The 21,557-nt window shown below is 37.2% G+C and overlaps 1 protein-coding gene across 3 annotated transcripts in view; it reads right to left on the bottom strand.

Moving 5' to 3' along the window:
- Positions 1 to 15: 15 nt before the first annotated feature.
- The window catches only part of SREK1IP1 (SREK1 interacting protein 1), a 39,687-nt gene continuing 18,145 nt past the window's right edge, over positions 16 to 21,557 (bottom strand). Inside the window, exons 3-7 of one of the 3 annotated variants that reach the window (XM_040262600.1) lie at positions 19,745 to 19,888; positions 8,259 to 8,331; positions 6,002 to 6,090; positions 5,514 to 5,587; positions 16 to 5,403 (exon numbers count right to left, since the gene is read on the bottom strand). In XM_040262600.1, the coding sequence (XP_040118534.1) occupies positions 5,556 to 5,587; positions 6,002 to 6,090; positions 8,259 to 8,331; positions 19,745 to 19,888 (338 nt within the window). In that variant the 3' untranslated portion in view covers positions 16 to 5,403; positions 5,514 to 5,555. Of the gene's footprint in view, positions 6,091 to 8,258; positions 8,332 to 19,744; positions 19,889 to 21,557 lie in introns of all 3 variants that reach the window. The other 2 variants (XM_040262599.1, XM_040262598.1) reach the window with 2 other exon arrangements.

Raw genomic sequence — 21,557 nt, forward strand, 5'->3', positions numbered from 1 at the left:
CAAAGCGAGACACAGTTGCAGTTTTGATCATTCAGTTAATTTATTAAATATCCACTAGGTTTCTGATAGATTGCCATGTGAGTAAGTTTACTTTTATTTGCTAATTAATGTGTTTCTACATTACATGAAATTATGCTAACATTTCAGGAGAAATTATAGAATTTATCAGCAACACAGATTAGCACACCTATGTGGGGAACAATGAGAAGTTCATGTCACATTACCAGCATTTCACACGTTTCTCATTCTTGGAGGCAGTTATTTTCATAAGAGATGGTACCGGATAAGCTAAATCTCAGATAGGTAGCCTTATGAACGAGAAGTGGCATGTTCTTAAGTCTCTTAGAAATCAACCCATGCCTTTTTTAGAGGGTTTGCTGAGCACACAATGTATTACTGCCTTTATAAAAACTAACATTAGATAACAAAATATATCATGTATAACCTGCATGATAAATATTTTCTGTATACCAAGGGCTAATCATAACAAAAATCCTTCACTGATAAAGTTCCTAAGGAATTTCTAGAATGAAAGTTATAAAGCAAACAAGTTACTTCTCTGGTCCCACCTAAGTCTACTGCAGTAATACCATTTAGACATCTAGAAATAAAACTACAGTTTCTGCAAATTAAACCTGCTTTAAAAGATTTTTATTCATAAACATGGTTTCTATTATAAGGATGGAGACCTGGTCCTATAATGGAATTCAATAGGAAAAAAAAGAATTAATTTTAAGCTGGCTCTGCTAAACATATCCACTGTGTTGTACCAAGTTTCTGTAGCTGGAAGACTAGCCTTTCAAGATGTGCCAAATACCCTCTGATCTGTTAGGGGAGGGGGTGGGTAAGGAATGCTTTATTCTTCTCTGGCATGCAAAGCTCAGGGTTACAAACTTTTGATCATTAGCCTGTCAAAATTTCTACCACGAGTTGGGAATTCTAGCACTGTCCAGTAGAGGTTTTTATGTGATGATGGAAATGTTCCTTCTGTATCTGTCTTGTCTGGCAAGGTAGCCACCAGCCATATGTGGCCCCTGAGCACTTGAAATGTGGCTAGTGCAACTGAAGAAACACTTTTTCCTTTAACTAATCTACATTTCAGCAGCCACGTGTGGCTAAGTTGACAGTGTAATTCCAGGTCATTATTGCAACATCCTACTGCCTGTGTTTTATTTCCAATTCAAAAGGAATACAGTTTTGCCAATGTTTAAATATTAAAATTGCTTAGAGTGTGTGTGATGTCTGAAAGTTGAAACATTTCCACTACAAAAATGACATTTTATGTGGTTATAAAACCAAAGAATTTTCATTTATTTTTTGAGAAAACACATAAAGCGTTTGTGGGTAGTTCTTGATCTCAGATCCAGCTTTGATGGAAAAAAAAAAAAAACCCGAGACAACTGGCTATCTTGATACACAGATAAAAATAGTTATATTACTAATCAGATGTTGCCCAGGTGAAAATCTCAGTTGAGAAAGTTAGTTAAGGCACCGGTTAGTCTACTTTTGTTGCTTAAGGGCAAGAGCAGAGGCCATAAAGAGTAAGAAGCAGAAAACTTAAGAGACGGGCAGGGCCAGCAAAATCCTCCTGATTCCCCAGAGTTTTGGAAAGGCAGGCTGGGGCTGGGCATGCATCATGGGTTATGCTCTTAGGGAGGCAACCCAATTCTCTGGCACTCTGCAAAATTTTGGAGGAGTTAGGAGGAGATAAATGAGGTCTGAAGACCCTGGGCTCTGCAAGGGAAAGTATCATTTAGTGGACATAAAAAATCCCTACTATTCTTGGATGCCAACCGCCTGGGAAAAATCAAGTCTCAGTACTCGCATCAGCTGGAGTCTACGGAGCACTCCTGCGGGGCCACGGAACCTGAGGGAGAGCGACAGGGCTCACTGAGTAGACCAACTATGGGTGGCACTGGGACTTTGAGGCAGCTGTGCTTCATAACCTTCACAGGATTGAGACAGAATATTAAAAGAAGGCTTACTGAGTTATGATAGTCTGACCAAAAATACTAACATGACAGAATATATTCTATCAGTCAGAAATAACCTACAATAAAACTAAAAGCGAAGCATTCCAAATTATGTACATATGCATGTAATTCTGGGGATGGGTGTGATAAAGAAGACAGTAGCTTTTTAGAAAACAAGTTACTGCAGCTTTTAGAAATAATCAGAACTTAGAAAGAAAAGTGGGCCTAACAGAAAATCAAATTTTCAAATTATTCTTTATGTGGGCTTCTGATGAAAGCAAGTTCATCCTTTAAAAACTGTGAATTGGATTATGAAATGGATGGAACTAAACCCCAATAAAAGTCACTTCTTTCCTTGTTCGTTGTTCAGTTGCTAAGTTGTATCTGACTCTTTGCAACCGCATGACTGTAGCATTTTTTTCTTAAAATTCTCCGGTGGGGTCTCTTGCTTACAGATAAAGTCCAAGCTCCCAAACATGGAGCATAAAACCTCTTTCTCTTGTACCTAAGAACCTAGAATGGTGGTCTTGATTCTTACCACTCCTGTCCTACAAAAGGCTTGTAATTCTTGACACACACCCCCCAGCCTTGTCTACTGTGGGCTTTGTTCACAGTACTCATTCTGTCAGGAATTGCTCTAACTCCCACTCTCATCCTCAATCAAAATGTACTTCAGGCATTACTTTTTCTAGGCAGCTTCTTCTAACTTTTCCAGACTCTTAGGTACTCCTTGAAGTCTTCCAATTACTGCAGTTTGTACCTAATGATGAGTTTGCTGATTCCCCTACCAACTAAACTCTGAATTCCTTTCAGAGAAGCAAATGTGTCTTATTAATCTCTGTATCCCTAGTTATTTAACATAGTGCTTGCCATGCTAAGTTCTCAATAAATGTTTACTGAAGAAGGGACTCAATGGCATTTATCTAGACTATTAATGGTAACTCATCAATCTAGTTTAAGGTAACCTAAGGCATGTAATTTGAGAGGCTCATAAATACAGATACACACAGTTGTTTTACTTATTGATGTTTTAGCCTCAAAGAACCAAAGATGTAAACAGATACATATTCTGTGACAAACTGGGGATCTCTCTGAGAGGTTTTAGCCAACAGATGATATGGAGAAAAGAAATAGGGAACTGGGTAGGGTGTAGGTCCATCAGCTCAAAAGCAATAGTCTCAAAATGTTCAGATAATCAGGTTACAGATACAAATCTAAAAATAAATTCTGTCTGCATCTAGTGAAAATGACATACACTGAGCGGTAAGGATGTGAACCAAATGTCAATTATCTGCTTTGAGAAGTGACATGTGTTTAACAGCTATATTAATAAATTCAACCTTTACCACTACAGAATGCTACCTGCTTATCTGCAGCCATTTCTAAATGAATATAATAATTTATATTCCTAAATGAATATAATTTCTAAAATATTATTATTTGAATTTTACTAAAACACTGATAATCATATATATTAAGGATTACAAGGGATCTCAGAGATAATTCGGTACAATATTTTATAGATGAAAGATATCAAAGCCCAGAGAAGGTAATGACTTTGTTGAAGGTCACACAGGTAGTCAGAATGACTAGGATTTTTGGATTTTTACTACCAAGTTCAATTTTCCTTATGCTACACATTGCCTGAGAGGAAATGTCACTAATTTACTCCTACAATATATTAGTGAGATTTACAGCCAATCCTAATAACAATAACAAGATCACTTTAGTAGAAATTATTTTAGTAAAAACAAATGTATTTTATTCAAGTGAGATCTTTCATAAACTATTCTCATACTATGGGAAATTTAAGCAAGAACTATTCCAAGATTTTTTTCTGGGAGTAAAAAAATTACACATTAAAATCTTTTAATTTGCAAACTCTAGTAGTTAATGAAGGCCAAATTGTATACAACTCTCCTGAGCCACTGAGTATGCCACCATTCAAAAAGCAAATCTGACAAGCCAATTTATTGTCTCTACAATTAACAGAAATAAAACTTACAAATAACTGGATTAACTCTATGTCACTACAATAATCACTTTTAACCACATTACACACTCAGTACAATGAGACCATCTATCTGCACGTAGCACTTTCTAATCATCTTTTTAAAGATAGAATTTTTTTTTTTACTTTTTTTATCCTGATAACCAAAGGACTGTATTTTCATAAAGTACCGTTTTTAAAAATAAACTACAGCAAAGGCAAAACAAACCCTTAAAAACCTAACAGCTCTGTGTTTCTCTCCAAATAACTGACTAACACATTTAAACAAGTGGAGATCTTTTAAAGGAGGCTACTGGACTAAGCTGGGTTATAGAAAAGCTACAAGTGTGACAGCATCCACGGCTGCAATGCTAGAACAGGGATGTGGACGTAGCTTCCCTAGAGTCTGCGCCTGGTAAGCACATGCTCAGAGGAGCTATGAGGCTCTCCCAGTCTTACTGAGGTCACTAGGGCTGCTGGGTGAAGGAAGAATCAGCACACCTTTCCAGCCTGGGAGGTTATGTATACTTACCCGATTTCATCATTACACCTACAGCCACATATGTAGGCTACCAATTTGTAACTGCACCACAGTGAGGTACTCAGCAATCTTTGGTGCTGTGCCATGACAACTAGCTGACTTTCAATGCTGCTACAGTAAAAAGTATTTAACTTATAGGATGTAAGGGATATTGGAGTATTTGGCAAAGTAAGTAACACTGATCATTGTGAAATTAAAAAAATGTAGAAACATTTAAACCTACTATGCATCTGACAATGCTGACTCATACAAAATTTTCATTATTATATAAAGGCTTTCATGATGTAACTCCCTGGCTCTTAAATTTTAAAAAGTACAGAATAAAATTCTTAATCCTAAATTTTTGTCACTGCTCCTGAGATTTATGACTGAAGTAAGAGAAACACCCCAAACTGGTCATATTATAAAATCATAAATTCAATGGAAACCTGCTTCAAAACTACAGATTATTTCAGACAAATAAATATATATGTTCACATTTATAAAAAATTTCCACATTACTCATAGAAACAAGCTTCATAAAATATATATACTGAATACAATAAAAATCAGTTCTAATGAAGATTTAGCTTTTGTCCTTCTAAATAAAAAACTCTGTGTTTGAGGTATTTCTTTAAGACATGCCAATATGGCACATTTGTAAAACAACCCAGGAGTCTGTCCTAAAAATCCTGCCCAACACAGCATCATCTCTACGAGACTTACAAATAGGTTGAACTAGACTTGTCTTTTTAAACAAGGAAGAAATATTTTGTTACAAAAACGAAGGAGGCAGGTACTAGAAACTCTGCATCTCAGAAAACAGTGAAATTTTGTTATAAATATTTTCATTATCATATTCGTGCTGACACCATTCATTTAAAAAGTTCTCGTCAAGACCAACAGAGCAGCTTCATCTCCTATGACATCCAAAAAAAAAAAAAAAATCCAAGTGAAGAATTTCATTATCTTAATAGTAATATATTATCATAGGATATAAAGCTTTTAAAATTTTCAGTGTCAAGCCTACCTCGCTTTATCACTGGAAGATAACCACTTAATCCAGCAATATTCATTTACTGCTAGGTAGATTGCCTGTGTTGACTGTAGTAAAGCAATTTACAATCAGCTTATGAAGTAATAACATTAACACAGAAAAGAATACCAAAAATGGTGAGTTTTGTTGCACAGATATCCATACTTGGGGCATGGCTATCAAGTAATAAGACTGATTCAATACTCTATAATCATAGCACATTAAAATATTGTCAGACAATAATGGTCCTATATATGAAAAAATGTCTATATAGAAATGGCTGTGATTTATTGCAAAGCATAATTATATGGCAAATTTCAAAGAAGGTCAAATAATTTTCAAAATTAAATTTTTAAATTTAATAGCTCAGGCCAGTCTCAGTTACTTTTTGGAGATTTCAGAACTGTTAGGGGCAGAGGAATGCTTTTCCTTTTTCCTCTTCTTTTTGTCCTTTTTGTGATGCTTCCCCTTTTTTGACTTACTCTTTTTCTCCTTTTTCTTTTCTTTCTTCTGGTATTTTTGCTTCTTTTGTTTTGAAGTGTCCTCTTCAGTGGAACTAGATGAATAAGACCTACGGGTAATAATACATACTGACTGATAACTGTATTTATGGCTGATGGGTGCATTTAAATGGAATCCGAACTGCTTTGAATCCTTCTTGGAACAAGCTGAGAATATAGAGAAACTCAAATGTGCCTTTTACATCTGTATGCTTTTAAAATACTGTAATCAGAATTTTTGCCACTTAGCCAGAGAAACTAACAAAATAAATACTCTATTCTGCTCAATTCCAGTTATGAGTTTTAAATTCAGCAAGGATGAAAAAACTTTTCTGTGATTTTCAGTTTCTCATCCTGTGTACCTTCAGTGTACTCTTCAAAATCTTTCTTATAAGGCAAAGAAAGTGGCATTTTATACACTCTCATTATATACACAATTTACTGTGTATACAATAACTTGTTAGTTTATTCTCTTAAAAGAGCCACAAAGAATGCAGTAATATAAAAAGAGCCATAATTGTACCTCCATATAAATATATGAAAGCTGAAAATCAGCAAAATAAAAGCACTTCTGTTATTTCTTTTTTATTTTTCAAGTTAAAGTACTTGATTCTTTTATATACAGAGTGATACAGATGAACAGTTGCATTCCATAATAATTTTCAGTAGTTACAAAAGGATATTTTTAAATGTATAATCTAAATAAATGAGAATGATTTACCCAAACCCCAAATAAGTAGAACAAAACAGAAACTGAGTTAATTTATAATACAAAAAGAGGTATCCCAGAGTTAGATGGGTGATCTAAACACGAGAAGTTACAACTCAAACTAAGAAAATCTGACAGAAGCACACAGGAGAAGGAAAAGTAAACCCAGGAGCCCACAGGCTGCATCTGTAGAGAGACTCGCTGTGTGAATTCCTTGACTGCCTCCCTTGATTAGGGACCCCAAGTCTCCGGGGTTTCTGTAACAGTGTGTTCCTTCCTTTTCCTTGTTTGCCCTCTCAGACTCTGGCTCTCCTGAGCCTAGTTTCTCATGCATTCTCTTGCACTCTCTTCAGTTCTGTTTTTCTCAGCTTGACCTCTACATTCTGACCAGAGCTGCTTCTTTGCCTATACTTTTTTCTTTGCCTTTTTGGACTTGGATTCTCTTTTTTAAGGCAGAATGTTAAACTTTAACATAGCAACTACATTAAGTGGCATTATCTTTACTAAAAGTGTACTTAGAAAAGTTCTTTTAATTCTGGGCTGTGTCTGAATGAGGTCTGCAAGTGAGCTACAAAATCAGTATATGAAAATTTGGAAGAAAAGAGAAAATCTCACTTTTCCTACAAGGAATCCATTATCTTGTGCTAGTGCAAATAACAAAACAATACACTAATCAGACTACATTATACACTGAGCTCTACCTTCCTTCATTAGTTCTTACATTAGACACTGTTATTTAACTCTCAACACCGGAAAGTGAGTTAACTTCCAATATGTATAATAGCTGAGGTATTGGAGCTTATATATTTCATGCTCCCCAAAAACTACAGAGATAACACCTGACATGCAGAACCTACTCTATCAGAGAACTTAGGTCCAAGCTAGATATTACTACCTGCTAAATACCTTAAATAGTGCCTATATGTATAGGCTTATTCTGGTATAAATGAAAGTGCACTCATGAACCAAGGAAGAAGTTGCCTCTTAAGTCTTTGGATCAATTTCTTTAACCAGTTGCTGTTGAAAGAGTTGACAGTAAAAAAAAAAAACATAGATAGTTGAGAATTCTGAAAGATCTGAAGGAATTTTTAGCATGACAAATAGGTACACAAATCCAATTAATTAATGAATTAATTAATTTCATTAATGATATTCTGAGAATACTGATATTTAAGCCCCAACTTCATATATATGAAGACAAAATTGTACGTGAAGAATTTCAACGTATGTCCAAATTAAAACTTGACTAATGTTCCATAATTTAAAAATTCTAGAACACAAATAGAATACATAAAAGAAGCAGGTGGGGCTATTATTTATTTATATCTTAATTTGCTCCAAAAAAGAAAATTTAAGGTATCTGAGTGCTGACTCTATTTTTGAATCCTGACATGAAGGATTTTGTTATTTCACTGAAACAACCAAACTCTCATTAATATTAAATTAACTAGACTGTAATGTGAAAAATAAAATTTTTTAATCCATCCTATATACAGTCCTATTTTTTTAAAGAAAATGTTTAAAAAATACCTCTTCCTTTTTTTTTTCAACTTGATTTTCTCTTTGCTTTTTGCTCTTTTCTTTTCCTCTTCTTCATTAATTCCTGTGTGTTGAGAGGAAAGAATCAGGTCAGCATCAGTTTATATATTATTATGGTATGTAAGCATTTTTTTTTTTTTTAAATTGGGGTACAGCTGCTTTACAATGTTGTACAACAAAGTGAATTAGCTATATGTATACATACATCGCCTTCCTCTCGCCACCCCTCATCCCACCCTACCCACTGAGGCCACCGCAGAACACTGAGGTTGAGCACCCTGCGCTGTACAACAGCTTCCCAGTAGCTGTCTGTTTTACACACGGCAGTGCACATTCGGCAATTTCAATCTTCCAGTTCACCCTACTCTCTCCTCCTCCTTTGTGCCCCTGTCTGTTCTCCACATCTGTGTCTATTCCTGCCTGTAAATAGGTTCATCGGTACCATTTTTCTAGATTCCACATATCTCCTTTAATATATGATATTAATATTTTATACATTTAAAATTTTTGGTTGTTGGTTGGTGAATTTTACCGGTCAGGATCTGCACTTTTCTTGTAACAATGTCCCCTTTCTTGATTATTTTTACTCATTAAACATCTAATAAAAACACTATGTTTTTAATACAGATTTCAAATCAACTATGTACATTTACTAAAAACTTCAAGTATTTCATTTCTAATTCCTAATCATTGTTGACAGTTTGGTGGGTACTATTTCAGGCCTTAAGAAATGAAACAACACAATCATGTATAATTTTAAAAAATTTTCCTTTTCAAGCAAAATTAGGATCACAAAATCCTAGGGTAATGGGACAATAACCACTAATATTTATGTTGTCAGTATCTAGGAAGGAGAGAATACACACTATTCTCTAGCTTGATTTTTAAATACACAATTTGGTGTGTATTCTTCTAGGCTTTCTCTATACATAACTAAATTCAAACATACATTCACATATACAAATAAAGTTACATGTAAGTCTCAAGTTTTTTCTCATTTGAAAAATGTAGCATATATAATATTTTTCAACTTACTTATTTCACTTAACACTTGTAAAAATATTCATTTATTCTAGCACTATTTGCTGAAAAGACTTTTTCTACACAGAATTGCCTTTTCACCTTTGTAAAAAATCAGTTGAACTGCTTCTAGGAAGAGGAAGTAGACATATTTTTCCTATTCCTCTCATTAAGTATAACTACACATCCCAGACATAACAAAAACAAGCATAAGAAGACTGAAAGGTGAAAAGGCAGACACTAGCTAGGGTTCTTGTATAATCTAGAAAATGACCCAGTACTGAGTTCCCTGAAATGTCTTTTTGCTTCATATAGCACAGACTTAAGAGCTACAGAAGCTGGCAACCTGGCAATGTCAACAGGTGGAGACAAAAACGCCCCAAAAAGAATCTGCTCCTTCTAGTCAAGGACCAAAAAAGAGACAGCATAGTGACAGGAAGCTTTTAGATAACAACTGCCATTCTCCAGTCAAATACCACAGAAAAAAATGTGGCACCACCCACATCATCAAAGGCTGAGTGGAGAACACATACTTCCTCCCTTGTGAGGCTGTGATACCAAACATTCAAAGGATTAATACAAATTTTATTTAATCTTATCTAACAAATAGAAGAGAATGAAACCTTTCTCAATATTCTACGAAGCTAAGGTTACTCTGATACCAAAATCATATTAAAATAGTACAAAATTAGAAAAAAAGACTAACATCTCTCATGAACATGGATGCAAATAACTGTTAACAAAACATTAGCAAAGAGAATTCAGTATTTAATATTTTAAAAAAATTATACACCATTACCAAATGTCACTTATTCAAGGTATGCTAGGCTGATTGACTATTCAAAAATCAATTAATGTAATCTACTGTATTAATTCTGAAAGAGATGGGAATACCAGACCACCTGACCTGCCTCTTGAGAAACCTATATGTAGGTCAGGAAGCAACAGTTAGAACTGGACATGGAACAACAGACTGGTTCCAAATAGGAAAAGGAGTACGTCAAGGCTGTATATTGTCACCCTGCTTATTTAACTTCTATGCAGAGTACATCATGAGAAACGCTGGACAGGAAGGAGCACAAGCTGGAATCAAGACTGCCGGGAGAAATATCAATAACCTCAGATATGCAGATGGCACCACCCTTATGGCAGAAAGTGAAGATGAACTAAAAAGCCTCCTGATGAAAGTGAAAGGGGAGAGTGAAAAAGTTGGCTTAAAGCTCAACATTCAGAAAACTAAGATCATGGCATCTGGTCCCATCACTTCATGGCAAATAGATGGGGAAACAGTGGAAACAGTGCCAGACTTTCTTTTCTTGGGCTCCAAAATCACTGCAGATGGTGACTGCAGCCATGAAATTAAAAGACGGTTACTCCTTGGAAGGAAAGTTATGACCAACCTAGATAGCATATTAAAAAGCAGAGATATTATTTTGCCAACAAAGGTCTATCTAGTCAAGGCTATGGTTTTTCCAGTGGTCATGTATGGACATGAAAGTTGGACTGTGAAGAAAGCTGAGAGCCAAAGAATTGATGCTTTTTGCTGGAGAAGACTCTCGAGAGTCCCTTGGACTGCAAGGAGATCCAACCAGTCCATCCTAAAGAAGACCAGTCCTGGGTGTTCATTGGTAGGAGTGATGCTGAGGCTGAAACTCCAATACTTTGGCCACCTCATGCAAAGAGCTGACTCATTGGAAAAGACCCTGATGCAGGCAGGGATTGGGGGTGGGAGGAGAAGGGGATGACAGAGGATGAAATGGCTGGATGGCATCACCCACTCGATGCACATGAGTTTAGGTGAACTCTGGGAGCTGGTGATGGACAGGGAGGGAGGCCTGCTGTGCTGTGATTCATGGGGTCACAAAGAGTCAGACACGACTGAGCCACTGAACTGAACTGTATTAACAGTTAGAGAAAAACTGTAGGATCCTATCAACTGATACAGAAAATGCATATGGCAAAATATGACACCCATTTATGATAAAAACTCTTTCAAAATAGGAATAGAGGGATACTTCCTCAACTTGATAAAGAGTGGCTACAAAAAAACTGACAGCTAACTGCTAAGGTCTGAGTATTTCTGTCCCCTAGGGTTGGAATCCAGGTAAGAATTCATCTCTCACTGTTCTTTCTCAATATAGTACTATAAGTTCTAGCCACAACAATAAGTCAAGAAAGGGAAATAAAAGGCTTACAAATCAAAATGGAAGAAGTACAACTGTTCTGATATGCAGATGACATGATGGTTTACATAGAAAATTTCAAGGAATCTACCAAACACTCCTAGAAATAATCAGTGAGTTCAACAAGGATAAAAGATAAACATACACAAATAAACTGCATTTCTATATACTCGTAATGGACATGCTAAGAGAATGAACAAAACATCATTTACAACTTTTCAAAAAAGAAGTATTTATATATATAAATCTAATAAAACATGTAGGATTTATATGCTGAAAACTAAACAGTGATAAGAAAAGAAATCAAAGATCTAAATTATTATAGAGACATATTTGTGGGTTGGAATGCTCAGCACAGTAAAAGTGTCAATTTTCCCCAAATTGATAAACATGCTTAATGCAGTGAGTATCAAAATCCCAGCAAGATTCTTTCCAGATAACAACATTATTCCAATATTTTTATGGAAAGGAAAAGAAACGAGAATAGTTGGAATAATTTTGAAAAAGAAGAGTAACGTAGAAAAACTCAGTCCCACCAACTTTAGCTACATTAATCAAGAATGGGTGGAGGGATAGACACACAGATCAATGGAGCATTATAGACAATCCAGAAACAAACTCACATAAATATGATCAACAATTTTTGGCAAAAGCAAAAAATTCAATGAAGGAAAGGGAGCCTTTCAATGAACAGTGCTGGAACAATTGTTCATTCTTAAACAAAATACTCTGGTAGGCTGCAGTCCATGGGGTCGCTAACAGTTGGACACGACTGAGGGACTTCACTTTCGCTTTTCACTTTCATGCATTGGAGAAGGAAATGACAACCCACTCCAGTGTTCTTGCCCGGAGAATCCCAGGGATGGGGGAGCCTGGTGGGCTGCTGTCTATGGGGTTGCACAGAGTCGGACACGACTGAAGCGACTTAGCAGCAGCAGCAAACAAAATACTAAGTGCTCTAAGTTTCATATCTTATATAATAATCAACTCAAATGGATGAAGGACTTAATGTAAAATACAAAACTATAAAAATTTTAGAAAAAAGTAAAGGAGAACTAGAGATAGGTAAACTGTTACACTTGAAAGCAAAGCATAATCTATGAGGAAAAATTAATACATTGGACTTTATAAAAATTAAAGTCTATTGTTCTGTGAAACACCTATTAAGAAGATGAAAAGACAAGCTACATATTGGGATAAAATATTTGTAAATCAGGCATCTAAAAAGGACTTATATAAGTACACTAAAAACTATTTGCTTTTTCCTGGCTATTTTAATTATATTATATCATTAAAAAAAAACTTACATTATTCAAGAGAGTTGGAATAAGATCTCTCCAGCTCTAAGGACTAAGGAAGAATTCAAGGAGCCCCTAGGATTATCTAAAGGGTGTTGGTCAAGGATGCACTCAGTCACTCACACTGAGAACTTACCCTTTCAGAGGTTTTGAACAACATCATCAAATCATCAGTGGAACTAACCACCACAGACTCTACACTCCCTCCCTCTGTGTGCTTCAGACCCCAGTCTATGGTTTATTTGGGTAGGGGTTACTGGGATTCCTTTGCACTGTTCACATAAGAAGGCTTTCTTATCTTTCCTTGCTATTCTCTGGAACTCCGCATTCAGTTGTGTATATCTTTCCTTTTCACCTCTCTTGTTTTCTCAGCTGTTTGTAAGGCCTCCTCAGACAACCACTTTGGCTTCTGGCATTTCTCTCTCTTGGGGATGGTTTTGGTCACCACCTCCTGTACAGCCTTATGAACCTCTGTCCATATTTCTTTCAGGCACTCCGTCCACCAGACCTAATGCCTTGAATCTATTTGTCACCTCCACTGTATAACTGTAAGGGATTTGATGTATGTATGTATGGTTTTAGACAAGGCAGAGGAACCAGAGATCAGACTGCCAACATCCGCTGGATCATCAAAAAAGCAAGAGAGTTCCAGAAAAACATCTATTTCTGCTTTACTGACTATGCCAAAGCCTTTGACTGTGTGGGTCACAATAAATTGTGGAAAATTCTGAAAGAGATGGGAATATCAGACCACCTGACCTGCCTCTTGAGAAACCTGTATGCAGGTCAGGAAGCAACAGTTAGAACTTGACATGGAACAACGGACTGGTTCCAAATAGGAAAAGGAGTATGTCAAGGCTGTATATTGTCACCCTGCTTATTTAACTTCTATGCAGAGTACATCATGAGAAATGCTGGACTGGAAGAAGCACAAGCTGGAATCAAGATTGCCAGGAGAAATATCAATAACCTCAGATATGCAGATGACACCACCCTTATGGCAGAAAGTGAAGAGGAACTAAAAAGCCTCCTGATGAAAGTGCAAGAGGAGAGTGAAAAAGTTGGCTTAAAGCTCAACATTCAGAAAACGAAGAACATGGCATCTGGTCCCATCACTTCATGGCAAATAGATGGGGAAACAGCATCAGACTTAATTTTGTTGGGCTCCAAAATCACTGCAGATGGTGACTGCAGCCATGAAATTAAAAGACACTTACTCCTTGAAAGGAAAGTTATGACCAACCTAGATAGCATGTTGAAAAGCAGAGACATTACTTTGCCGACTAAGGTCCGTCTAGTCAAGGCTATGGTTTTTCCTGTGGTCATGTATGGATGTGAGAGTTGGACTGTGAAGAAGGCTGAGCGCCAAAGAATTGATGCTTTTGAACTGTGGTGTTGGAGAAGATTCTTGAGAGTCCCTTGGACTGCAAGGAGATCCAACCAGTCCATTCTAATGGAGATTGGTCCTGGGTGTTCTTTGGAAGGAATGATGCTAAGGCTGAAACTCCAGTACTTTGGCCACCTCATGCAAAGAGGTGACTCATTGGAAAAGACTGATGCTGGGAGGGATTAGGGGCAGGAGGAGAAGGGGACAACAGAGGATGAGATGGCTGGATGGCATTACTGACTCGATGGACGTGAGTCTGAGTGAACTCCGGGAGTTGGTGATGGACAGGGAGGCCTAGTGTGCTGCGATTCATGGGGTTGCAAAGAGTCGGACACGACTGAGCAACTGAACTGAACTGATGTATGTCATATCTGAATGGTCTAGTGGGTTCCCCTACTTTCTTCATTTTAAGTCTGAATTTTGCAATCAGGAGCTCATGATCTGAACCACAGTCAGCTCCAGGTCTTGTTTCTGCTGACTGTATAAAGCTTCTCCATCTTAGGCTGCAAAGAAAATAATCAATATAATCAATCTGATTTTGGTAATGACCATCTGGTGATGTCCATGTGTAGAGTTGTCTCTTGTGTTGTCGGAAGAGGGTGTCTGCTATGACAAGTATGTTCTCCTGGCAAAACTCTGTTAGCTTTTGCCCTGTTTCATTTTGTAGTCCAAGGCCAGATTTGCCTGTTACTCCAGATATCTCTTGACTTCCTACTTTTGCATTCCAATCCCCTATGCTGAAAAGGACATGTTTTTTTCGGTGTATATTGTCACTCTGCTTATTTAACTTACGCAGAGTGCATCATGTGAAATGCAGGGCTGATGACTCACAAGTTGGAATCAAGATTGCTGGGAGAAACATCAAACCTCAAAAATGCAGATGATACCACTAATAGCGGAAAGCAAAGAGGAACTAGAGCACCTCTTGATGAGAGTGAAAGAAGACAGTGAAAACTCAACATTCAAAAAACTAAGATCATGACTTCATGGCAAACAGATTGGAGAAAGTAGAAACAATGATGGAGGTTTTCTTGGGCTCCAAAATCACTGGAGATGGTGACTGCAGCCATGAAATTAAAAGAGGCTTGCTCCTCAGAAAAGCCATGACAAACCTAGACAGTGTATTAAAAATCAGTTATCACTTTGCTGACAAAGGTGCATACAGTCAAAATTATGGTTTTTCCAGTAGTCATGTGTGGCTGTGAGACCTGGACCATAAAGAAGGCTGAGCAACAAAGAACTGATGCTTTCAAAATGTGGTGTTGGAGAAAACTCTTGAGAGTCCCCTGGACAGCAGGAGATCAAACCAGTCAGTCTTTAAAGGAAATCAACCTTGAATATTCATTGGAAGGGCTGAAGCTGAAGCTCCAATACTTTGGCCCCCTCATGCGAAGAGCTGACTCACTGGAAAAGACCCTGATGCTGGGAAAGATTGAGGAGGGCAAAAGGAGATGGGAGTGGCAGAGAATTACATGGTTAGATAACATCACTGATTCAATGGACATGAGTTTGGGCAAACTCTAGGAGGTACTGAAAGACAGGGAAGCCTGGTGTGCTGCAGTCCATGGGATAGCAAAGAGTTGGACATGACTTAGCAACTGAAGAACAACACTGGGATTCCATTTGGTGATCATGAAATAAATATGGGTCCCTTCTTTGTGTATGTGTTAGTTGCTCGGTTGTGACCAACTCTTTGTGATCCCATGGACTGTAGTGCACCAGGTTCTTCTGTTCATGGCATTCTCCAGGAAAGAATACAGGAGTGGGTAGCCACTCCCTTCTCCAGGGGATCATCCCAATCCAGGGGTCGAACCCGGGGCTCCAGCACTGCTGGTGGATTCTTTACCACTGGGCCATCAGGGAAGCCGTACTACACTGGAGTGGGCAGCCATTCCCTTCTCCAGGGGATCTTCTTGACCTGGGGATGGAACCTGGGCCTGCCTCATTGCAGGCAGATTCTTTACCATCTGAGCCAGAAAGTGATGCTAATGATGAAGCTTCACCAACTACTCTCTGTCCTGGAGGCTATGAATTATGCTACTTCCTCCCCTTTCTCCCAGAGTGGATCTGTCCCTGGTCTTCTGATTGAAAAATCACCTCTAGAACAAACCACTATTCATGATGGGAGTGTAGTTTATCCTTCAAGATTGATGTGATAAAGGACAAAAAGGTCACGAACCAACAGACTGGATGATATCTAAGGTAGGAGAGCAGCACATTGTAATGAAAATACTACAGGACAAGTAGGCAAGAAACCTGGATCATGGCAAGAAATGTTGGCTCTACTGTGACCGGTGAGTGACTTTGGAAAGTCACCTGTTTTCATTTTCTTTTTCTACAAAACTCGGTTTTTAAATTATTTGTTCTAAAGATTCTTCCTAATTCTAAACTCTTATGCATTTGTCTTTTTAAAAATAGGGCAGTATAGGTGAAAGGGCTAGAAAGTGTCCTTGTGGGATTAAGGATCTTAGGCTTTCTCTCCTAGAATCTTCTGCTGTGCTCCTATGTGGCTTGGCTACTCTCCATTTTGGTACAGCTGTCCTTCTGGAATATCTCCTTACCAGCATGCTACAAATTTCCCTTCTTTTCTATTCCCTACATTCCTGTCTTCCTTTATTCAGTGTATTCCCTTACATTGGTAGAACACTTATTCCAGAGGTTTTCTGAGAAAGAGTGACAAGTAAATTGTTTTTTTGAGACTTGAATGTCTGACAATATCTTTACTGTACTTTCACATTTGATTAAGAATTTGGTTGGGTATATTATCCTAACTTGGATATAACTTTTCTTCAACAATTGAAAGCATGATCCACATTCTACTAGCTTCCAGTATTGGTTTAGAGACGTACACAACTATTCTGACTCCTGATTCTTCACCTGTGACCTGCCTTATTCTCAAACCTGGAAGTCTGGATTATATCTTTCGGTTTCTAGCATACATTAAGTTTCATTATAGTGTACCTTTGTGTGGGATATTTTTAACACTGTGCCTGGTACTTGTTAAACCTTTTCATCTGGAAATTATTTCTTCTCTTTCTGGGATTCATTTGAATGAAGTATTTTCAAGAATGACCCTTCAATTGTTCTATCTTTTTTCTCTCACTTTGCTCTTCTTTGTTTTTTTCCAACTTTACCTTCCAATTCTATCAAGTTTTCCATCTTAATTTTTAATTTTCAAAAGCCCCTTTGTTGGTTTTATTCATATTCATGCGTACTATATCTTATCTTTGTATGAAACTAAATATTTATTATTTCTGCTAAGTTTTTTCCCTCTACAGATTGTATTTCTCAAGTTGATTTTTTGTTTGTGCTTTGGAATCTATATTTCATGTGAGAATCCTTCTGCAGAAATTTAGCACTCCTCACTGTCTAAAAAGCTGACCGGAAGCTTTTAGCAAGCAAAACTTGGAAGACCAGACTTCACTGGCCTTCTGGTGAGATCTTGTCTTTGTAGGATCCCTAATGTCAATATCCTGATTTCTTTCTTCTTTGGCTGGTCAGATTTCCCAGGGATGTATCTTCAGATCTTCTGCCTGAGTGATATATGACTGGGAACCAATAGGTGAAGATGGCTAGAAGGCTCTTACCATTCTGTATCTAACCTTTAACTTAACTATCTTCATTTGGGTTTGGTGTGTCCCAGTTTAAAGACTGTTGATCTGACCCATCTAGAAAATAGACCTGTGGCGGTCTGCTGAGATGACAGGGCTTCACGGACTAGGGAGAGGGAATGGAGTGTTAACCACTGCAGGCCTTTAAGCAATCCCTGTTTCCAGCCTTACATTCTCACTTTCAGAGGTCACCAAGGATGCTCATTATCAAGATTGTAGGGGGTTTGAGAGTGTATACTCAGGTTATTTCTCAGCCTTCCACACTGTTAAAGGGTTGAGCTCTCTTAAAGTGTGAGTCCATTATCACTAACCCAAATTTTCTGACTCTTGTTTTCTTTGTCCTTGTGAATTTGGGTCTTTAAAAAATTCTTCTATTATTATTTTAGTGTTGTTTCAGTAGGGAGCAAAAGAAAAAATATATATATATTCAAGCAGCTATCGCTGAAGTTGTATAGACTCATATTTCCTGTCACTCTCGCCTGCCTTCTTTGGGGTGCTACCCTTCTTCTGCCTTCTCGGCTTGTCCCAGTACCCTGCCATTTGACTTTTTCCACTTACCTTCCCTGGACATTATATGGAAAGGTTAAAAAATTTTAAGGTGTTTATCGTTCTCTTATGATCAAAAACAAGTTTAACCTTTTTGTATCTGTCTCACTCCATGCCTAAACCCATATTCAAATGAGCTGCACTTTGCTTCTGTGTAACAACTACCAACATGGCATTTTGTAGTTTACAAAATATTTTCACATATGGCATCATATTTTATCCTTAAAAACCCCACTGCAAAGACAGGTCATTTTATACACAAGATGGAAAACAAATGGTTAAACAGTTGGTCTGAAGTTTGTTCTCTTCTGCAGGGGAAAGGAGGATGCCTCAGGAAAGAAAAAAGGTAACTTCGTCAAATTTCTTTATAAACATGCTAATGATAGATTTCCTGGAAAGAAATTACTAGTAGTTGCTAGCCAGAAAATCCTTTTTTGGGTGAGTGGGGAGGAGGTGGTGTATGGCCAAATTACAGAAATTTATTTCCTCACAGTTCTGCAAGTTCGAAGTCTATGATCAAGCTGTTGGCAGAAGAATCCTTATTTATAGACTGCGTATAGCTGAATGTACTTGGTTGGTTTAGGACTGTTTACGGTAGGTAATCCTGGAATCTAGGGATTCATGGGGCATAAATCCATAATCCCTCAGAAATGTAACTATCTGGGCATAAAATTAAGGTGTTTCATGACCAAAATGACTTTCTTTTGTGTAAGTAATGTTGGATCCTTTTACATTAACCGTGGCCAGAGTGGGAACCTAGGCGGCTGTACTGTAGTCCCAGAACTCTTGCTGCTTTGCTATGCCACATGGTCATCCACATACATGAAGTTACCGTGGACCCTTGAGTGGCACAGGGGTTAGGAAATAAATTTTGTGAGGAAATAAATTTTCTGTAACTTTGCAGTCCAAAATCCAAGGATAATTTAGAGTTGGCTTTCCACATACATGGTTTCTCCATATGCATGGTTCTGAATCTGTGAATTCCACCAACTGCAGCTTATTATTCTGGTATGTAATGCTGAAAAAATCTGTATGAAAGTCAACCCATACAATTCAAAGCCATGTTGTTCAAGGGTCAGCTAAACCTTGATACTGCTAAGATCTCTGATTTTAATGAGTGTGATTTGATGATCCAATCCTTTAGACCCTTTGTACCATGTGATACATTCCAGTGAGATGGAAAAACAAAACAAAACAATAAAATCTGGGTTGCAGAACCAGAAACATACTTGCCTGCTGGTTCTATCACTGACCAACTTTGATTTTGGGCAAGTAACTTACAACATTCAAGCCTATTTCCTTACCCATGCAATACTTCTTACGTAAGATGCAAACTATCTTAATGACAAATAGAACAGGTAAAGATGACATAATACAGCAAGACATTTAGAAACAACCTTTAACGCTGGAGGGAAAAAAAAGTATTGCTTACTTTTTTCTTGTAATGCCTGCAGTTTATTCAGTTCCTCATTCTCTTCATCACTCTCTTCACTGCTTGTGCTGCTGACATCCAAAACTATATCCCTTTTGGGATCTACTCGGAGAAAATTGCGGCATTCGAAAGTCAGGTGACCAGCTAATTAAAACAAAGAAATATGAATGACAAAACTACAGATACATTACATATTTTTTGCTTTGTTTGTCCACTAAGCAACAATTACACTTTAATAATATAATATTTAGTTTTCACTTTTATTCAGTGAGTGGTCATCTACTTTACCTGAATGAAAAAAGAACTTTTTTTAACAGGGCTTCTTATTCAATAAATACTTTTTTTTGGTTACATCTTATGGATTTTAGAATACTGAATTAACATAAATATTCTCAACTTTAGATTTTATATTTAATTCCTTTCCCCTATCTTTTTGCTTCTCATCTTACTATTACATTTTTCATTACACAGCTTTCACCTAACTAAAGGTGTCATAATAAAATAATTGAACATGTTGTTCGAAAGAATACTTATGATTTTAATTGTAACAATAATATTCAGTCCTTAAAGATTCTCCCTGTAAGAAAACTACAACAGTTATCTACTTATTGCATGATGCAATTAAAAAATCAAACATTATAAACACCTGGAGATGAAACAATATCACAATATCTAAGTACCTATCACCTGCATGTTAACATTTTGCTTTATTCACTTATAATTTTTTTAAGTGAAAGGCTTGCACACGTGCACACACACAGAAAGTTGGAGAGCTTGCACCATGCCTTGGACCCCTGCCCCAAACCCAATCCATTTTCTTTGTCTTCAGAAGTTGGTTATACTGAAGTTGGTGTCGATATTTTCAGAACATCATATTATTATTTTTTAACATAAACTCAATTATACTTAGCTATCATTCTGTAACTGTTTCTGCCATTCAATATTATGTTTTGTGATTCAGTCGCTTCAGTCGTGTCTGACTCTGTGCGACCCATAGACAGCAGCCCACTAGGCTCCCCCGTCCCATGATTTTCCAGGCAAGAGTACTAGAGTGGGGTGCCATTGCCTTCTCCACTATGCTAACATGCTGCCGCTGCTAAGTTGCTTCAGTCGTGTCCGACTCTGTGTGACCCCATAGACGGCAGCCCACCAGGCTCCCCCATCCCTGGGATTCTCTGGGCAAGAACACTGGAGTGGGTTGCCATTTCCTTCTCTAATGCTAACATAAGTAGATGTAATTATCTCATTTTATCTGATGAATAATGTTCCATTGTATAAAAATATGTTTACCCTTTCTACTACTGATAGGATCTTAGGTTGCTTCTAGCATTTTGCTATTATAATAATGATGAAATGTGTAGTTAAATGTGCACATATGCCTCTCTAAGGCAGTAACTTTGACTAGGACTAATGATAAAAAATAACAATGCAATCAAGTGTATTAATATATATGTTCATATGCAAATACACACTAACTCACAAAAATTAAAACAAAAATTACATGAAGCATTATGACATTTGATACTCAAAAAATATGAATGTTGATAGAAACCACATAATTTATTTCATAACCCACTATCAATTCACTACAACCCTGTTCTAGGATTTATTCCTAGTTCTTACTCAAGGATAAAATCTTCTGGAAGTCTTAGACTCATATGAGAGCATCTCCTAGGAAAGTACCAATCTTGGGCCAGTTCCTGGGCCTTGCCTTATTCCCTGAACTCAGTCAATACACAAAAATAGAAGTTCAAGAACCCTGGGTTCAACAAATCCCCTCAACACCTCCTAGACTTTCTGCTTTCCTTTGGTT

This window comes from Oryx dammah, unplaced genomic scaffold (assembly GCF_014754425.2).
Source record: "Oryx dammah isolate SB20612 unplaced genomic scaffold, SCBI_Odam_1.1 HiC_scaffold_20, whole genome shotgun sequence".
NCBI lineage: Eukaryota > Metazoa > Chordata > Mammalia > Artiodactyla > Bovidae > Oryx > Oryx dammah.